The sequence below is a fragment of the Nannobrachium achirus genome (genome assembly GCF_963921795.1).
Source record: "Nannobrachium achirus genome assembly, chromosome: 4".
Lineage (NCBI taxonomy): Eukaryota > Metazoa > Chordata > Actinopteri > Myctophiformes > Myctophidae > Nannobrachium > Nannobrachium achirus.
This window is the reverse complement of record NC_137813.1, coordinates 41,363,961-41,383,884: the sequence shown is the minus strand read 5'-3', so window position 1 is coordinate 41,383,884 and position 19,924 is coordinate 41,363,961. Positions and strand designations below refer to the sequence as shown.

The 19,924-nt window shown below is 43.4% G+C and overlaps 1 protein-coding gene across 1 annotated transcript in view; it reads left to right on the top strand.

The window, feature by feature from the left end:
- Window positions 1-201: 201 nt before the first annotated feature.
- The window catches only part of cntnap1 (contactin associated protein 1), a gene marked incomplete at both ends in the record, with an annotated part of 36,171 nt that continues 16,448 nt past the window's right edge, over window positions 202-19,924 (top strand). Inside the window, 16 exons of the mRNA XM_080723297.1 lie at window positions 202-262; window positions 7,484-7,585; window positions 8,091-8,284; window positions 8,576-8,729; window positions 9,392-9,599; window positions 11,580-11,760; window positions 13,099-13,248; window positions 13,882-14,143; window positions 14,658-14,807; window positions 15,268-15,442; window positions 15,853-15,959; window positions 16,641-16,763; window positions 17,322-17,525; window positions 18,009-18,165; window positions 18,251-18,378; window positions 19,435-19,605. Coding sequence (XP_080579423.1) covers window positions 202-262; window positions 7,484-7,585; window positions 8,091-8,284; window positions 8,576-8,729; window positions 9,392-9,599; window positions 11,580-11,760; window positions 13,099-13,248; window positions 13,882-14,143; window positions 14,658-14,807; window positions 15,268-15,442; window positions 15,853-15,959; window positions 16,641-16,763; window positions 17,322-17,525; window positions 18,009-18,165; window positions 18,251-18,378; window positions 19,435-19,605 — 2,527 coding nt within the window. The remainder of the gene's footprint in view (window positions 263-7,483; window positions 7,586-8,090; window positions 8,285-8,575; window positions 8,730-9,391; window positions 9,600-11,579; window positions 11,761-13,098; window positions 13,249-13,881; window positions 14,144-14,657; window positions 14,808-15,267; window positions 15,443-15,852; window positions 15,960-16,640; window positions 16,764-17,321; window positions 17,526-18,008; window positions 18,166-18,250; window positions 18,379-19,434; window positions 19,606-19,924) is intronic.

Genomic DNA, 19,924 nt, shown 5'->3' with positions numbered 1-19,924 from the left:
GCGCAGCATCAGCACCAGCAAGTGATGCGCGTTCCCGCCCCGGCAGAGGCTGCCCGAGATCCCGGGAAGAGTAGTTGGAACTGCGCGAGTTAAAGTTGGTAAAGGGGGTGTGAATTGGAGGATGCTATACGGTGCCCGCTGGAGGGACAACAATCAACGATCTAATTAACATAGCGGAGAAAACGTCTCCTAAAGTGAAGGATGAATTGCAAAGCATTGAGCATAAGCCTTTTATTTTTGGGGTTTCAACATTGCTCATCACGTAAGTCCTGTGAAACAGCGATTATTATTCATATCTTTATCGTTTCATATTGACTGTTGTTGCCAATAAGCAGATGTGTAGGAATGCCTGGTCAGAATATAGGATATCGTTTTGCATATAGGCTATGTTTTACCATAAAGTTATTTTGTTAAATGAATTAACAAGGAGATGAATATATCTCTGGAGGGCAAAATGCAGGTGCTTGAAGGGCAGGACGCGCTCAAACACATACAGTAAGCTTAATAATCGCTCATTTACGGTTTAAGTGCCGTGTTCGCGCACACAATTCCGTTAAAGCATTGTTTTCTGACACGAAAGTGTAGCCGATAAGAATAAATGTATAGAGGGCTCGGCTCAACGCGCGCATGCAGTGATGATCATGATACCCAGGGCTCGCACTGCCACTGGGCTGTCTGCATTGCGGTGCTTTCTAGCGCCAGCAAGCAAGTTTCTGCAGCATATAATGACTCGCTTTACGGGGCGGTGTGTGCGTGTGCTATAGAGCTGAAAGTCTTGTTGCTAAATGTTAAGCATATAAAATATGATCATGTCCTCCGCAGCAAGGTGGTGATTGTTTGGTTGAGAACGCGCTGTGCATATTTTCAAAGTAGGATAGAGAGGGCTTTCATGTAGTCCTAACCTGCATGCTGTCGCGTGCGGGACCACCCCACTGCAGTACTTTTGGCAGAGCGACTGTGCTGTGCAGCACCTGTCCACAAATAGGCATAATCATGACGGAGCAAAAATAAAAAATAAATAAATACCGGAGTCATGATCAATCAGGCGCCCTATTCTATAGCGAATTTAACTCTATAGAGGTGGGGCAGTGTTAGCATCAAAATGTGGATTTCTAGTTTAAAAAGCCATGTGATTGACATGTGTGGCCTTGTATTAAAATGTGATGCTTAATTAAGCCCTGTGCCAGATGTCAATGCCAGGAGGACCTGTCCTTAATTGATTATAGGCTAGCCGATACTGTGCCATTGCATGACTCATTAGTTTTGACTTCAGCTGGACAAGCATGACATCAGCACTATAAGGCCTAACGTTTGAGGTGCATTGGAGCTGATTACAGCTGATAGGAATTACAATGATCTATCACTGTAATGATCCAACACAGGATAACAGAGGTTATTATTGCTCAAGGGCAAAGGTGAATATTCTCATCATGTCCTTTTACCAAAAACTGAACTCTACGCCCATGCCTCTTTCTCTGCTCACATGGTGCTGGGGTGGGGTTTGTCACCTCAGAGCTAAACAGTATGTGGTTATAGTGACATTATAGTTACCAGACTGGGTATTTGGGTACCCTTATTGATGGGTTAAGGGTTTGGCATGTTGTCACATGCAGGTGGTGGTGAAAATGCTATAGGTAAGCAACGAATTCAAGGTTCAAGCCAGGTTGTAGGCCTACTTTATTGTTACATCTTGTGTACAGGTACTTAAAGGACCACTTCACCTCTGGGACAACCAGATCTTATTTTATTGTTGTTTGGGATACGATCAACACAATCCTGAGTTATCTTTTGTGATCAATCTGTGTTTTGAGATATATTAGTATTTCAGCATGCTACAACTGGTCATATGATGCTAAATGCATCATGTGACCAGTTGTTGCATGCAGTTGTTGCATGCTGATACTAAAATATCTAAAAACACAGATTGAACACAAAAAATAACTCAGGATTGTGTTGATCGTGTCCCAAACAACAATAAAGTAAGATCTGGTTTTCCCAGAGGTGAGGTGGTCCTTTAAACCTTATTTTGGTTTGGCTTCCTTCAGACAATGCAGCAGCAGCAGCAGCATATATAATATGCTATAATATGAATTGTAACTTACTGTATGTCACGTCATAAATTATGTTTTGTTGGTGCAAAATGCTCCTATTATATAATATGGACTGGTCCATTATAATGGCAGCATGTACTGACTGTATACTGTAGGATATGCAGGTATGAGAGACTCAAGTGTAGTCAGTAGCCAGTGCCCCATTGCAGGCCAGTCCATTTGTAAATGTGCTGTGTAAACGGGGCACGGTGGAGCTGTGCCAAATTAAAATGGAGCCTTCAGGCCCCAGAGAATGTATGGTGTGCAGGTTTTGTGTGTGTGTGTGTGTGTGTGTGTGTGTGTGTGTGTGTGCGTGCGTGCGTGCGTGCGTGCGTGCGTGCGTGCGTGCGTGCGTGCGTGCGTGCGTGTGTACGTGCGTGCACTCATGTACGTATGTTCTTAACAGCATAATGAATACTGTTGGCAACTGTGTGCAGGCGGAGGTTGAATAGGAATTCAACTGCATGTTCTGTCTTTCTCCTCTCTGTCTTTCTCATGCCCTCTGTTTATGCAGTCCTCTCACTTTTCTCCTTTATCTGCTCACTTCCTGTCATAACTGGTGTGTGTGTGAGTGTGTGCATGTGTGACTGTGCGTGCATGTTGTCACTGTCATCGTCTGAGACTCTGAGGCAAACAGTATGGTCCATGTGAGGGGAATTGGTATTTAAATGAAGGAGAGTCCAGATGCTCCATGTCACATGGAAACAGCACTATTTTATTCTGAAATCGTTATTCTTCGCTGTACGACAGACTATAGATTAAGACATAAAGACATGCATGCTGAGCACTGAACTTCCACCAGTGACATGTGCTTGTGGTATATTACGGTTGTTTTGCACACCTTGCACTCTCTAATTTCTGGTGGCAGTCAGACTCTCCCTATACTGTAACGCCCCAACTCGACATGAATAATTCAAACAAACCTCGCAGGCTGATTGCCTGAAAGGTGAATTAAATTTGGTCGTGTAGAGCTGGCTCTAGTACATACAGTATACACTAAGAAACGTGTTAGCCTGGATGAGACACAACAACACTTTACAGTGTTACTGTTACCAGATTGATGAGTCAGCAAGACTGGCTGTACGGCAGCCTCACCATCTCCCAGAGTCCCTTAATGATATATGGGATATGAGCCAGCACTGTGATGCAGATGGAGAAAGTGGGAGAGGGCGGGAGAGAGAGAGAGAGAGAGAGAGAGAGAGAGAGAGAGAGAGTGGGGCATAGAATGTTCTGCATAAGCTTCAGGTACAATAACTACTGTGACGTGACTGACAACGCCTTCTGGAAAGGCCTATTATATAGTGTGTGAGTGTGAGAGAGATACAGAGGCTGGAGAGGGAGGGAGGATGAGCGAGAGAATGTGAAGGAGGGAAAGAGAGTTGGCAGATGAGAGCAAGTGAGCGAGGAGTGGGTGATTTGGCGAGGAAACAATGACTGGGGATGAAGGAGGCAGTGGCGTCAGTTCAGAAAAAGCTAAGGTATGGCAACATGACTTGTATCTTGCACGCGCGCACACCAGTCATGTTGCCATACCTTATAGCAACAGGCATGATACATTTATTTGAAGAAGTACATTTTATTTTTTCCCCCTGTTTCTACGGTTTCTTGGGCTGGATATGGCTTGCCTGACTGCTAGCGTCCGACATCTATATGGCAGCCTGGAACAGTTGTTCAAGTGCAGCTAAACTTGGCACGTGCCACAATTAACAATAATGCATTGTGCAGCTGACCTACGGAACCTGGGAATATACCATTTTATTTTCCCCCCTGGACCCAGGGTATGGCAGCTGCATACCCCTGCCATACCCAATTGATGCCCCTGGAAGGAGGGGGTGACAGAGGGAGAGAGAGAGAGAAAGAGAGGGAGAGAGAGAGAGAGAGAGAGAGAGAGAGAGAGATGTTGAATGGGATGGGAGGGGAACAGCATGTGACGATGTTACCATGAGGCAGAACTGCGCAAAGACACGAATGGCCTGAGTTAACCTGATGCTGTTGGGGTGGGACGAGTTGCAGGATGCTGCTATTTAAATTCTGCTCAGTCCTGGTCTGCTCACAAGAAACACTAAGCCAATAACTGTGAGAATTACCGAAATAGGCTTGAAATGGAACCCCCACTCACTCAGATACATGACACAGCACACGTGCCCCCTCCATGATCCAGTGTAGGAGAGCGGGAAACCCCTACACAATCTGGCGTGTCAGTAGAGGGCCCGTTTTTACATTGCCAGAGTTATATTGAGTCTCCGTGCCTTAATGTGTGCGGGACAGACGTGGACATTTATAGAGACAGCCTTCGCGTGGTTCAAGGCCCCCAGAGAGTGAAGGTGACATTACCCTGTCTCAGCATGATGTGTCCACCTCAGTGCACCGCATGCCCTTGCACGAAGGGCGACAGAACTCTCCATCTTATGACGTAGAGATTTAATCCTTCTCCTGAGTGAGGTGGATATGGTAATGAGTTAAGAAATTGTGCTTTCATGCACAATACGGAGCATCAAATTCCAGGAACTTTGAATCACTCATTGTGTGCAGGGCGTTATAAATAAAGGATCAGTACAGCTGGCCAGAATCATTCATAAATTCTCCCTGGGAGCTCCTGTGTAGTCTCAGGCCCATTTATTTTGTAGATGTTTCATTTGGAAAGCTGCTCTGCATCCAGGGGTGTCGCACCAAATTCTGGGACCTGGGTACAAGGATTGACTCACATTGTGTGCTTTAACTACTGAAAAATAGCAGATATACAAGCTCACAGCGCGGCACCGAGTGCCGTGCTGCGAGCTTGTAAATCTGTTATTTTTGAAAAATCATGAACATTTGTGTCTTTGAATATTTCAAATCCTTCTAAGGTTTTTTGAAAAACCTATGTTTCTATGTCAGTGGTGCTCAAACCTTTTCATGTCAAGGACCCCCAAAATGATATGTATTTGGCCATGGAGTTGCAAATGTTCGCTTAAAAAATATATATATTCAAAGATTTGCACACATTTTCACAACTTTAAAAAAATAGCATATCTACAATCTTGCGCTGTGAGCTTGTATACCTGCTATTTTTCAATAGCTAAAGTATAAAATAATTAAGGCCCCTCCACCTTGGGCCCTAGTAACTCAGTCCCACTTTCCCCCCTTGTGACGCCCCTGTCTGCATCCTCTGCCTCACTTCAGTCTATCTGCATTCTGCAGCCTGCGTTGCTAACTTGTTTCCTGCCAGCAGGAGGAAGCCAGCTTTTAGTGAGCATTGTGATTGCAGGAACAGAGAATGATGATGTGCCACAGCCCAGACTTTGCCATAAACACAGATGCAGAGAGGCTGGGGCGAGGGAAGAAGTCAGCTTATTCTAAAGCACATTTAAAAATAAATCTAATGTTGACCAAAGTGAAGCACAATGAAGACAAGTCAAATCAGTAAACACTTATAATTAAGTTAATAACCAGTAAGACGCCTAAGGGAAAAAAGCGACTTTAGGGCGAGGTCGCACCATCTTTCTCTGCCATCTGTCTTGGCCATATGGATTCTGTTAGTGTCGTTCTCCTAACAGGGCATAATCTGGGATACAATCCTTTTTTAGTTTTACCCATATATGGAGATCCCTAACAGAATCCCTTTTATGCCCATATATGGAGATCCCTGCTCTGATAATCTGACATCACTGTGATGTCACCTGTTTATGCCCATATATGGAGATCCCTGCTCTGAGTATCTGACATCACTGTGATATGTCAGGGGAACCACAGTGTCTGGCGTTACTAGTTACTTGGAAACATTGGTGTATGTGTAAGTGTTGATTGAAGTGGAAGACTGTGAGCAATTCTCACCTTTCTGTGAACTTTAATGTAGAGATCCAGGTAGAGACCTGGATCTCTACATTAAAGTTCACAGAAACAAACGTTTTTTTAAATATTACAATTTGCCACCACAAAATGATATATAAATATCTCTGTTTTTCATCCTCTCCTGTAAAACCGGTTGTTATAAAATCACTCACTGTAAACGATAGCTTTTTGCATGTCTCCTTGCTTTTATATAATACCATTAGGGTTATTATAGACAGTGTTTTCCTGCAGCTCTAGGTCAAGACATTGGACATTTATGTGTGGCAATGGCAAGAAGAAGATTAGGATTAGAATTACAGTCAATTGTAATTGCATCCAGTGTGAGAATGGGCCTGAGCAGATGGCTGATGGTGTGATGTGATTTATTCTCTTCTCTATCAGTTCAACAGGCATGCAGAGGATAACACCATATGCAAACCCAGACTCATCATCCCTCTGCTGTATACCGTTTTATTTCCCATACACACATCAGCAGACATAAACCCTTGCACCACAACAGGGGCAAACAGACAGAGATAGTTTACACAAAAGCTCTGTATGGTCTTGCTCACGTCAATTATGTTTTGAAAAGCTCAACAGACAGGCCCATTTGTGTACTTGTGGTAAGGAAATGGGCTGTGATGCATTTTCTCGAAACGGTCATTTATATCCGAGACATCCGTAATGGCGTAAGACTTCTTCTTCCACTGCATTGCAGCTGATCTCACAGCAGAAATGAAGTCATTAAGATAATGCGATGTATCTACTGTAGGCGTGGGTCTAAGATTGTTAGTCCTTGGATTGGATTAATGGTCACTGGTCCACCTCCTCAGAGGAATTAGGAATTTTGAGCCACAGAAGCACTCTCTTGAGTTCTCAAGTGGAACATTTAACACACCCTAGGTATAATAATACATGCTTTTGCTCTTCATAAACTAATTACCATACTGTTAATAAATTACGTGTTACCTTATTAAATCAGAAAGCTGCACCAGGCATTGTTTCTCGGAAATGTATTATGTCAAAACAATGTAGCCCAGGGGTCTTCAACGTTTTCAGGCCAAGGACCCATTAGTTGAGAGAGAGATGAAGCAGGGACCCCCACAACCTTTTCATAGATTCCATATAGCTTTCCATATCGTTTGACACAATATGTATTTTGGATTCATGTCAATTTGTGTTTTCAGATATTTAACCACTTGAGTCGTCATTACCTAATGAACTTGACCTTTCACTCTGTACTTAGTCTGCTCTTTTTCCCCTCTACACCAAACCTCTTGCCAAAAATAGCAGATCTACAAGCTCACAACGCCTCGCAGCACGAGGCGTAGATCTGAGCTTGTAGATCTGCTATTTTTGGCTAAAGTTCTCAGAATAAGGACATTAGGGTTCAAATGGTTAATATAAAAAAGACGAAAAAAGTTTCTATCACACAAAGATTTGGAGGACCCCCTGTAGTAACTCTGAGGACCCCCTAGGGGTCCCGGACCCCCTGTTGAAGACCCCTGATGTAGCCTATTCTGAGAATTCCTATGTGTAAGCCTTTCTTCTCTTCTCTCTATGGTTGTTGATGACAGTTGAAGAAAGATGTGTTGAGCCCTTGGTTTCTGGGCTCTATTCCAACTCCTTCCTGGCATCCTCTAGATATAACTTCCTGTATTCTGCCAACTTTGCCAAACTTTACGGTAAGTCCACTTATAAATATCATCATAATACAATGAACAGTGGATGTCCAGCTGCAGGACAGCATTGGTAAAGGAGTAGTTCACCCTACTTCTTCTCTATCAATTACACACCTCTCATGGAGAGTTATTTTTTAATTTTTGGTGATGAACACTCCTCAGTAAACTGTGAAATGATAATATATATATATATATATATATATATATATATATATATATATATATATATATATATATATATATATATATATATTCCACTTGATGATAATGTTGTGTGTAAGTGTACACATTTTATATGCTATAATCATTGCATACTTCTAATTTTAATGTACTCCCCACATGCCTGTGTGTGTGTGTGTGTGTGTGTGTGTGTGCGTGCGTGCGTGTGCGTGTGTGTGTGTGTGTGTGTGTGTGTGTGTGTGTGTGTGTGTGTGTGTGTGTGTGTGTGTGTGTGTGTGTGTGTGTGTGTGTGTGTGTGTACCGCGCGTGTGTGTGTCTTCAACTCCAGGAAGCAGTGGTTGGTCTCCATCCCCCAAGGACAGACAGCCATGGATACAGATAGACCTGAGAAGGAAGTACAGGCTTGTGGCCATCGCCACTCAGGGCACCTTCAACTCCTTCGACTGGGTATCCAAGTACACGCTGCTTTATGGAGACCGGCCCGACGCCTGGACCCCCTACGTCATGAAAGGTGGCAACTCGGTAGGTTCCGCAGAGGGAGGATGGTTTGGACAGACGCAACAAAGATGAGAACATTCATTCAGATTTGATCCATGCTGTAAATGCTGATCAAGTGATTTGCAAGCCAACCTTCATTGGCAATAAAGATTGGCACTGAAATCAGCCATAGCTCAACACAACAGAACACTGCATTAGCCCTCAGCAATGCCAAGGCCAATCTCTTCATGTGCCCGTCTCCAGCCTCTTAATAAGTAACATCAAGGGATTGAGTCAGTAACTCAACCCCCCTTCTCTCTCTCTGTGTGTGTGCAGACGATGCCTGGAAACTGGAACTACTATCAGGTGAAGAGGAATGTCTTCCACTATGCCTTCACTGCTAAACACGTTCGCCTGCTGCCTTTGGCATGGAACACTGAGAATGGAGGGAAGATTGGCGTGAGGCTCGAGCTGTTTGGCTGTCCCTATGGTAAATATGTGTGATCATAGTGTCCCTATGGTAAACACGGGGGACTCACAATCACTGATTCATTCATACCCAGTGACGTGTGCTGTGTACAATAGTAATGTTGAATCATCTCTGTTAGGTAATATATATTACCTTATATTATTATATAAAACACATTTTTAATCATCTAATTTTACATATTTATTTCGGAGAAATTACAATGCACCGACCTCGCGAGACAACTTCCTAGTAAGTGCAAAAACATACGGTTCTCAACTTTTTCTTTTTTGTATGTGTCTATGAAGTTAACATTACTCCAATAAACCACGGGTGGGGGTATAATGTGCAAATGTGCCTTTCCTGTGTATTTTTGCTTTTACTTCCTGAAAGCTGAAAGCCTCAGAGCCCCTCCCCTGTTACCATACACCCAACACTGTGGGTGTGGCTAACTTCAGCTAGGTCACCACCCACCTGGCAACCAGGCATACTTAATGAAGTGGTGGGTGTGGCCACATAAAAACATAATTTTAACACTTTCTGTACACTTTTTTGGAAAATGCCTTCCTCCTAGTATAGTCATAATACCTGATCATCATGTTTTAGGGGGGGGGGGAAATCATGGCACCCCATCTTTAAATAATGAATCCATAATAGTGATATTGACGTTGTTCTCCGTGCTTCAGACTCGTATGTCCTGCAGTACAACGGGGACGACGCGGTGGTCTACATGTTCCCAGGGAAGAGGTCGCGCACCCTGCAGGACCACTATGCCATCAACTTCAAGACTCTGGAGCAGGACGGCCTGCTGCTGCACAGCGAAGGGGTTCAGGGAGACCTCCTGACGTTGGAGCTAAGGAAAGGACGTCTCTACCTCCATATTAGCTTAGGTCAGTGAATTCCAGTCTCTTTGAACCAGGCCTAGTAAACTCTACTCCTCCTGCCTTCTGATTCGAATTCAAGGAGTCTGGTTTACAAGGCTAATGGACTCCCATTTTGGGAGACACCTCGTATTTCCAAGTTTCAAATGTGTGCGTTTTTTCGTATAGAGTAAAGCCCTGCTTCACCATATAAGACTGTCGCACAAAACTAGTGAAAATAGCCGATCTACAAGCACACAACGCCTCGCGGTGCGAGGGGTTGTGTGCTTGTAGATCAGCTATTTTCACTATTTTAAACCATTTTTGAAATGATAAATGCAAAAGGAACGGTTTTGGACATACTGTACAAGGTTTCCACCCGACAACAACAATTTGTTAAAAAATAAATGTTTTAGCTCTGGGACTCCTCAGTGGGAAAATCCTCAGTACTAATCTAACGCTGATGTACTAATGGAACTGCCATAGGCTGTTTTGTATTTAGAGTGCATTTTGTCCGGGTTATGGCAAAACAGTAATTGAATATGGTTCAATCTTGGCTGGTCTTCTGCTGCAAGTATACCAGATTAGCCATTTGAAACCATGTTCAAAGATATAATCTTCCCAGGTCTGGCAATGAGTCGGCTGTGTTGATGATTTAGGAGAGACAGTGGGATTTAGGCACAGTATCTGGTCCGTCAGAGGCACAGGAGAAGAACTCCATAATAAGATTTTAATCTAAAAGGCTGCTGCAGTGCAGCAGAGGGACACTTGGTTGACACAAAGCAGACTGTCCATGCTCACTCTTGCTGTGTGCACTGTGCACTGTGCAGCCAAAATAGAGCAGTGCTGCCCTGCTGCAATGTGACATACAAAATAAGTATGCTCGGATAAACAACAACTAAAACAAAAATGAAAGCCTTTAATGTTGTTAGGTTGCCGTGATGAGGTGTGAATCAAAACACTGTCTAACTTCAGTTAAGGGAGCGCTTGTTTTTGGTGGAGAAGACAGAGGCACGCTGTCTCAGGTGACCACGCGAGACACCGTCGAGCTAGCGAGTCGCCGTGGGTAGCGCTGCGAAGGTCGCATGAGCCGACTCAGCGCCGTTAGAAGTAGTAAACCAGGGGGCCAGAATAGTAAATCTTTGTCCCCTCGACTTTCGGCACCTTCGCGCGGTCCAAGTGCTCCGGTCCGGTTCAGCCAATCACAAGCTTCCGCGGTCAGGTCTTAACTGAAGTTAGACAGTGTTTTGATACACGCGGTCTGACATGGTGATCACTGATTTGCTTCCTGATTGTAATTGGTAAATGAATAATCTTACGGGATGATGATGTACTTTCTATGACATACCATCCTGTACTGTTCATTGATGGCATACAGCCACTTGGCTAATGTTATGTGGAAGAGGGAGGCCACCCTCTACGTAGTCGCAGGCTAGAAGATAAGAACGTGATAAGAGAAACTGAGGGAGTTGGAAAATGGATAAATACAATCACTGCATTAATAACACAGGGTCCCTGGACTGGACACCATGGCTTCGGTGATGGCACAGTATGCGCTCTGTGCCATATGAGGTTGCGCCATAGGAAGGAGGGTTCACTAGAATTTTGAGTGAGTGAAATATCACACCTTAGGGGTGCATCTATCTAAACAGGGACAGCATTTTAGACCTGCTGGGACACTGAGTGAAAGCACTCAAATACAGTATCTGGCAAAATAGGAAACTGCAGTAGCTGCAGGTGGGGTTCTCCAGAATCGAAATTGAGAACACACTGCCCTAGAATGATCTGTTCTGCAAATGGAAGTCATCCATCTCTGGTACGCTGGGAGAAGCTGGTTTGTCTGAATATGGGGATGGAGTCATTAAGTCACGGTATGTGGGAGGCAATCTCAGCACCACCAAATTGACTGATGGCTAAATCTCTGCCTAAGGGCCCAATTTTACCCTCAAGTACCTTTTAGTTGCCGCCGGCTCGCTTAGGATAATTATGTTTGCTTATTTTGTATTTCAGGAAGCAGCACGGTGCACAAGGTAGACGGTCGGACCACGCTGACTGCAGGAAACCTCCTGGACGACCAGCACTGGCACTATGTGACCATCAAACGCCACGGCCGCCAGGTGAACCTCACAGTGGACAGCCAGACGGTGACGGGCATCTGTAATGGAGAGTTCACCTATCTGGACCTAGACAAACAGGTACCCATGAAAACACATTCAATCTGCCTGGCCACATGGAGCCCTTTTTAAAAGAAGAGTGGTTCCCAACCTTTTCTGGATCAAGGCCCAAAAGCGCTCGTGGCCCAATTAACACGTTATGTGGGTTTTAAATGGTCAGATGGGTGGGCCGTGTGCATTTTCAGAGCAGAGTTTATTTTAATGATCAATACATCGATTGTGTTCCACTTCCGTCTTGGATCAATGGAACTAAGTCGCCATATACACGAAGACGATACACTGAGTCATTTCCAAAACGTTCACTGTACAGACGGAACCGTCTCAAGAAATGCAAGTGTCTACATGAATCCACTGAGAACGCAACAAAACCACTGAAAATGCTGTAGTACATACAGTATGCCCGCCGGTGCTGTAAAACTGCCACAAAGCACCAAAAAGAGAGTTGACGGAGGTGCTGTGGGAGGGAGGGAGGAGTACAGTTTGCTGTAAAAGCTCTATTGCACTCAGTAGCACAAAGGCAACATGAGTTTGATGTTGTCGGGAGGGTATTATGCGTATTGGGCTGTACACGCGGAGATGAGACGGCGCCGTATTCAGATCGATTCACTCTGGGAGCCGGTTTCAAAGATGTGCGTCTTCGGGCAGCCAAGACGCCGTCTCTGTGGCAGAAAGGTCTAAACGATAAAGGACTAGTAATCACCCAAATTCGTTTTCGCCTGGACGCCACCTAACATAATATGTTCCTATCTATCTATAAGTATCACAAAGAAAACACCATGTCATTTTGTTTACATTACATTACATGTTTTTTAATACTTGTTATATTATCATGAAACCCTTTGTGTTTTGCCAATGATTTGGGGGCAGGTAGGGAATCACTGTAGTGTAGAAGACAGATGCGTGTCAAAATATAAGAATGGGATAATAACCAGCAAGGCGTACTGTATGTTAAATACGTTTAGCTAGTGCTGTTGTAAAGTTCATGTGGATTTGAAGATGGTATCGCACACAGTCACTGGCACATCAGCAGATGCAAGTCCCAGATTGGGACTTGCATCTCAGTCCCAGATTGTGAAGAGGAGGGTGTCCTAGTTACAATGTCAAATCACACTGTAAAATCCTGAGTGTTCATTTCACTCTGAGAGTGTGCAAACAAACCCCTTGGGTCCATTGGTACTCTCATAATTAAATGAACACTCAGGATTTTACCGTGCAGGGCTGAAAAATATTATTTTTTAAACTCTTTTTGAAACACTTTCATGGTGCTTGGCAACAGGCATTTATTTTAAGAAGTACATTACATTTTTCCCCCCTGTAGCCATACTTGCCATACCCAATTGACGCCTCTGCTGTCTGTAGTTATCTGTAGGTGGTGTGATAGAGAGCAACATGCCCCACCTCCCCACCATGCCAAACTTCCAGGGCTGTTTGGAGAATGTCTTCATCAATGGGTTAAACATCATTGACATGGCTGAAAATGAAGAGCCTGAGATCCGCATCCCACGAAAGGTAGAACATTTCATTAGCTTTGATACTTCATCATGCATTGATCATATTCACATATTTCCAGTTTAAGCAAATTATTGTGCATCATTATTTTTTGCTTTAACTATTGAAAAATAGCAGATATACAAGCTCACAGCGTGGCACCGAGTGCCACGCTGCGAGCTTGTAGATCTGCTATTTTTGAAAAAACGTGAAAATTTAAATTTTGATCCGATTCTGTAAGTGTCTTTTGAATCCTTCTAAGATTTTTTGAAAAACCTGTGTTTCTATGTCAGCAATTTGGCCAGCCATCGTCAAAGAAAAGGTCCTTTTCACTTAACTGGAGCTCAGTTAGTCTGTTCTTGAGAGACTGCTATGTCAGTGGTTCTCAAATCTTTTCTTGTGAAGGACCCCCAAAATTATATTTATTTGGCCACGGACCCCCATCTCAAAATATCTAGTTCCAGGGACCACCCAGAAGGAAAATTTGAGTTACAAACGTTCGCTTTGAAAAAAAACGGTGCCGCTCTGTGAGCTTGTATATCTGCTATTTTTCACTGGTTAAAGCATTCAATAATTCTAGGCCTAAATGGGTTAAGATAACCATTGAAAGAAAGCAAAGATTTCACCGCAGATTTTATTTCTCTTTCTCCTCAGAAAAAGATGTATTTCGCCTGCCGCGACCTTCTACGCAAACCCATGACCTTTGCTGGGCCTAACAACTTCCTGCAGGTTCCAGGCTACTTCAGGAAGCCTAATTTGTTTGTTAAGTTCAAGTTCCGCTCCTGGGACTACACTGGGCTGCTAATGTTCACACGCTTCGCTGACGACCTGGGCGCTCTAGAGCTGGGCCTGAGCGAGGGACAGGTCAATGTCACTATATTTCAGCCTGGCAAGAAGAAACTGCAGTTTGCTGCAGGTGGGACTACACACTGTCTTGGTGTCAAATATTTATTATTGAGCTAAAAAAAAAAGTGCTATCACTTCAGAGGGTGGGTGACGTACGGTAGGTTTATGAATTTAATGCAGCGGTTTTCAACCAGTGGCCCTGGGACCACCAGTGGTCCTTGAGGTGCTTCCAGGTGGTCCCCAGCTAAATGATGGGGACCTATCGGGTCCATTTGGTTTCATTTTACACTCTCAAGAGTTAAATCATTGTTAAACATCTATCTGCATTACTCAATTTACGAAGTCAACACAATAAAATGGAGAATTGTTAATTTATTTTAGCAGGAATTGTGGACAAAATCTTACCCAACGATAAGAAAACGTTTTGGGTCTGGGAGGCTAGATCTCATCAAATGGTGGTCCGTGGCTCAAATGCCGAATGAATAATGGGCGTTTATATGAAAAATGTTGAGAAAAGCACTGTTTTAATAATGTATTCTGCATGGATGTCATACAGTACATTGACCACAAGATCTTCTTTTTAGGATACAGACTGAATGACGGCTACTGGCACACGGTGGACCTGGCAGCCAGGGACAACCTGATGACTCTAACCATCGATGAGGAGGAGGGGTCTCCGCTGAGGATCACCAACCCCTTCACAGTGCGGACAGGAGACCGCTACTTCTTCGGAGGTGCGTTGACGACTTCACTGAATGATGCTGTCGCCCTTTGTCAAAACAGAATCACTTGTTTACACCAGTGGTTCCCAAATGATTTTGGGGGGTCCCCAGATGATTAACTTAATGCGCAACATTGTTTTCTCACTCAACAGTAAGCAAACCAACATAACGTTTAAGTGTATAGAGGGTATCTGCACATTTCTAAAGTGACCATTTAATACCTCCAAACTGTCAAATATTAGAGGCAGAAATTGTGAAAATTTTGAAAATAGATCTTGTGGTCAAAATAGCTGATCTACATGTAGATCAGCTATTTTCACAATAGAACCGTGTTATACAAAATGTAATGCCTCAACTCTTAGTGCTCGTCAGGGTGGGGGGTTCGCTAGTTAAAATATGCTTATTTTGGGGGTCGCGGCCTGAAAAGGTTGAGAATCACTGGTTTACACGACCGCCTGGTTTCTGCCATCAGGCTGTCCGAAAACCAACAACACGGTGAGGAGATGCGAGACCAAGTTGAACCACTTCCACGGCTGCATGCAGCAGATCTACATAGACAACGAGCAGCTCGACATTGACTTCATCCTGTATCGCGAGTGGGGGCGCTACGCTGAGCTGCTGCTCGGCACCTGCGGCATCGTTGATAGGTACAGTATGGGAGATATGGACCAGAGGTTATTATCCTGGATACAGGGAAGAGGACTGTATCCTTTAGTCGATCAGTGTCAGCGATGGTACATCTCCTGACAGATTTATGAACCCGAGTGCTTATGATCTCATGTAACATTCATGTGGAGGGCTTGGCACGGATGTGTGAACCATGTCTGTGTTTGTTACATTCGGGGCTGATGACACTCATCACCCTTTAGCGAGTTAGACCACAGCTCTTAAATCCCACATCCCAACACATAAACCCATGCCTGAGGTCTGCTGCAGAGAAACAAAGATCAGAGAGAAGATAGACGACGTGACATGAATGTGAATGCGGGGATCTTTGATTCGTCGAATAGGAAAATGACCACACTATCTCCATTTGTGTGTTTTGTTTTGTTTTCAGATGTACCCCGAATCCATGTGAACACGAAGGCAGATGTATCCAGTCTTGGGACGACTTCATATGCCTGTGTGAGAACACAGGCTACAAAGGAGAAGTGTGTCACATGTGTGAGTGCTGCCTAAATAAATACTGTACCAGTGGTGGAAGAAGTACTCAGATTATTTCTTTTACTTTTTTTTTTCTTTTTAACAAATGTTACTAAGTAAAAGTAGCTAAAAGTCCTATGCATTGGCATCAACATACAGCATACTGTACTTATAGTATCAAAGTAAAAGTACTCATTATGAATGACCCATTTCACAAATGTTTTCAAAAGTATTCAAAAATAGCAAATCTACAACCTCACAACGCGTTGTGGGCTTGTAGGTTGGCTATTTTCTTAAAGCTGAAGTGTAAAATAGGTCTTGTTAAAAGTGGTAGGTAATCACAATCAAAATCTACAAAGAAACTTTAACTTTACGTTTTCAAATTATATATTTTACCCAATGTAAGAACGAAAGTAAAGTGCTTTGAGCACTTGGAAAAGCGCTATAAAAATGCAATTCTTTATTATTGTTCATTCAAGTATTTGCAGTGGAGTAAGAACTACAATATTTGCTCTGAGATATATTGGAGTAGAAGTATAAAATATTGAAAAATGGAAATACTCAAGTACTAAAATAGTAAAAGAATAGCACTTGAGTAGATCAGTTAAAGCTACTTTCCACCGATAATAACCAACATGAGTTAAGAGCCTGTATTTAGCTGTTATTAGTTCAATTAACACCATTCATGATTTCCTCAAACAGCTGTGTACAAAGAGTCGTGTGAAGCCTACAGACTCACTGGCAAGTACTGGTCAGGAAACTACACCATCGACCCTGACCTCAGCGGACCCCTCAAACCATTTGAAGTGTACTGCTCAATGGGATGTAAGTAACACCTACACCTCGCTACCATCTTCAGCATGAATATTTTGTGCGGTTTAACTTTAGGGATAAGGATTGGCTGCAGAAATTACAGTGGAAACTAAAAGGGCCCGGTCTAGGGCCGATACAAGATTGGCCCATCTATCTGTTTCTGTGTCTAGTGTGTGTGTTAGCAGCACTATAGGGTGCTTATGTGTAAAGGTACATAAACTAATGACTAATTAGGTGCCACACATTAAGGGTCCAGTTAGTATGCTGCCATCAAACGACACTGTTAAACAAGACCCATTTTCAAATATGTATACATTTTTATTGGTCATGTTACATGTCTTGTAGTTTGTATGTATCGAAACAATAAAAACTGTTAAAGATAAAATATCCCACCAATAGACACAAACTTAAGAAACCAAACAGTACAATATTTTCTTCATGAACCTTTCTATAGTTAATAACGCACACAGAAGAATCTGGATTGTTAATTGAAGTCAGTGTGTGTAAAAAATGGACATGTAAGGTGTTTACTTTGGATGTTGATTGCTGTGTATTTGACCCTGTGTGCAGTGTATAAGGCCTGGACTGTCATAATGCATGACCGCGTGGAATACACCAAGGTTACTGGGAGCACGGTGGACCGGCCATACATTGGAGACGTCAACTACTGGAACGCATCCTGGGCTGAGGTCACTGCTCTGGCCAACTCCTCCATGTACTGTGAGCAGTGGATCGACTACTCCTGTTATAAGTCACGACTCCTCAACACACCCAGTGAGTTGGATCGGCCTGGGTTTGGGATCGTAGTAGGGCTGGGAAAGTCACCGAAAATACATTGAAACCGATATTTAGAACCATATACCATATAGGCCTATGTATTTTATTTCCTATATCAATGAATCAACACAAACAATTCTAATCGGTTTCTTATAATGGACTAAATCGATTAATCTGATTAACCACTTAACCCTGTATTATACTTTGTTGTATAACAGTAGCATACAACAGTAGTGAAGATAGCAGCTCTATAAGATCTGCTATTTTCTCTATGAAAAATAGATAAATAGTTCTCTAATTATAATCGAAACAAAGGTTTTAAATAATTGATTCAAAGTCATATCGCCCAGCCGTAGATGATAGACAACATGACGAAAGACCAAAGAAAAGAAAAACGTTCTGTGTGAAAGCTTGTCATATCCCTTCAAATAACTACCCCCCCCCCCCCATGCTGAGCTATACAGTGCTTGTCTCTTGCAGATGGAAGACCGTTCGGATGGTGGATCGGTCGGCACAATGAGAGCCATCATTACTGGGGAGGGACGTTCCGCGAGGTCCAGAAGTGCGGCTGCTCAATCAACCAGACCTGCGTGGATCCCAAGTTTCAGTGCAACTGCGATGCGGACTATCGATCATGGTGAGACAGCAGCCTGCCTCAGAGGGCTCTCCGTCTCAGGCGTTGATAGATAAGTCTAACTTTTCCACGATTGTGGTTTTTCCAGGTACTCAGACAAAGGCTACTTGGACTTTAGAGACCATCTGCCTGTGAGGAGGATAGTGATAGGGGATACCAACAGGACCAACTCAGAGGCAAAGTGGAGTATCGGACCCCTGCGCTGTCACGGAGACAGTAAGTTACAAGAACCTCTTTAGGGATGGGACGATAATTAAAAACACTCACAATAATCCTATCGTGGAGATTTAAATTTAGCGTGAAATTATCCTCGGTCATGCACTGGGATCAATTCACCTTTTTAAATTCAATTTACCTCTATAATTGGTTAAAAGAACTTGGAAATAACGTACTTGATACAGTCTTTTTTTCCACTCTCTACCAAATCTCTTTTCCAAAAGATAGCCGATCTCCAAGCTATACGTTGCAGATACGTTGCAGAGATAACGCTATATTTTGGAAAATGTTTCACCCTAGGATAATGGATGTTGGGGATATTTTGATTATCGCGATAACCGATAATATCGTAAATCACAATTTCTTTTGTCACAATAATCATGACATGACATTTTCATATCGTCACATCCATAAATCTCTTACGCTGTAGAGAAACAACGGCATAGTTTAACACAGTGGTTCTCAAAATGGGGTCTGGGTAGTCCCAGGAGTACTTGATGGGGTTACAGGGGCTCCCCAGCAAAATGGACCCTTAGGAAGTTCTTTGTAACTCTAACAGTGTAAAAAACGGATCTATAACAACGTACAAATGGAACCTTTTGGTTCGATTAGTATACCGAGCCCCATAACCAGAGTTATGGGGCTCCAGAAAACATACCCTACTGGGAGTCCTTGAAATTAGAATCTTTGGGAACACTTATCCCATGATATTTATAACCCATTTTTTCACCAATGTCAATTGTCTAAAGTAATCCTTGGCACTACACTCTCTCTGCCAACCTGCGGGAAGAGCACCGGACTGACCTCATGCTTCCTTCTATTCATGAGGAGTCCAAGCTGTTTTTTTCTCACCTAACAGGGGGGAGTTTCTCCAGTTGGACGCATGGAAGGAACACGTTATTCCAACCAGTTCCTTTCCCCTCCATCAGGCACCCCGGCTGGCCAGGGGGAGGCAGTATAGAGACCAGGATTACTGCATGTTTTTTGTGAGGGTACCTACCCTAGCTCTAATGGCTCGAGTGAGTTCATCAATGTTTCTGCCATTCTATCCTACAGGGAACATCTGGAACACCATATCTTTCACAAAGCCCACCTACATAACCTTCCCTCCCTTCAAGCCTGGGGGCAGCGCTGACATCTCTTTCCACTTCAAAACCTACCGCACCGGAACCTTCCTGGAGAACTCTGACGACCACCTTCGCAACTTCATACGACTAGAGCTCAACAGTGAGTTGCTGTGCACCTGCCTAAACCCTAAACCCTAAACAAGCAGTGGTGGACAGTACTCATCAACAGTACTTGAGTCAAAGTATACATACTCCTGGTAAAATATCAGAAATACAAGCTCACAACATTGTGAGCTTGTAGCTCTAATATCTTCACTATCCTATATTAAAATTGGCTACCGGGAGGGTGGACGCTAGCCTTACAGACATATTGGTCGGATCGGCGGTGAAATGTAGGTGGGAGGGCCGCACAGCGCCGGACCCTCTAAGTGGGCTTAAAGGACAACTTTGTTTTTTTACAACAAAGGTTCATATTTTAG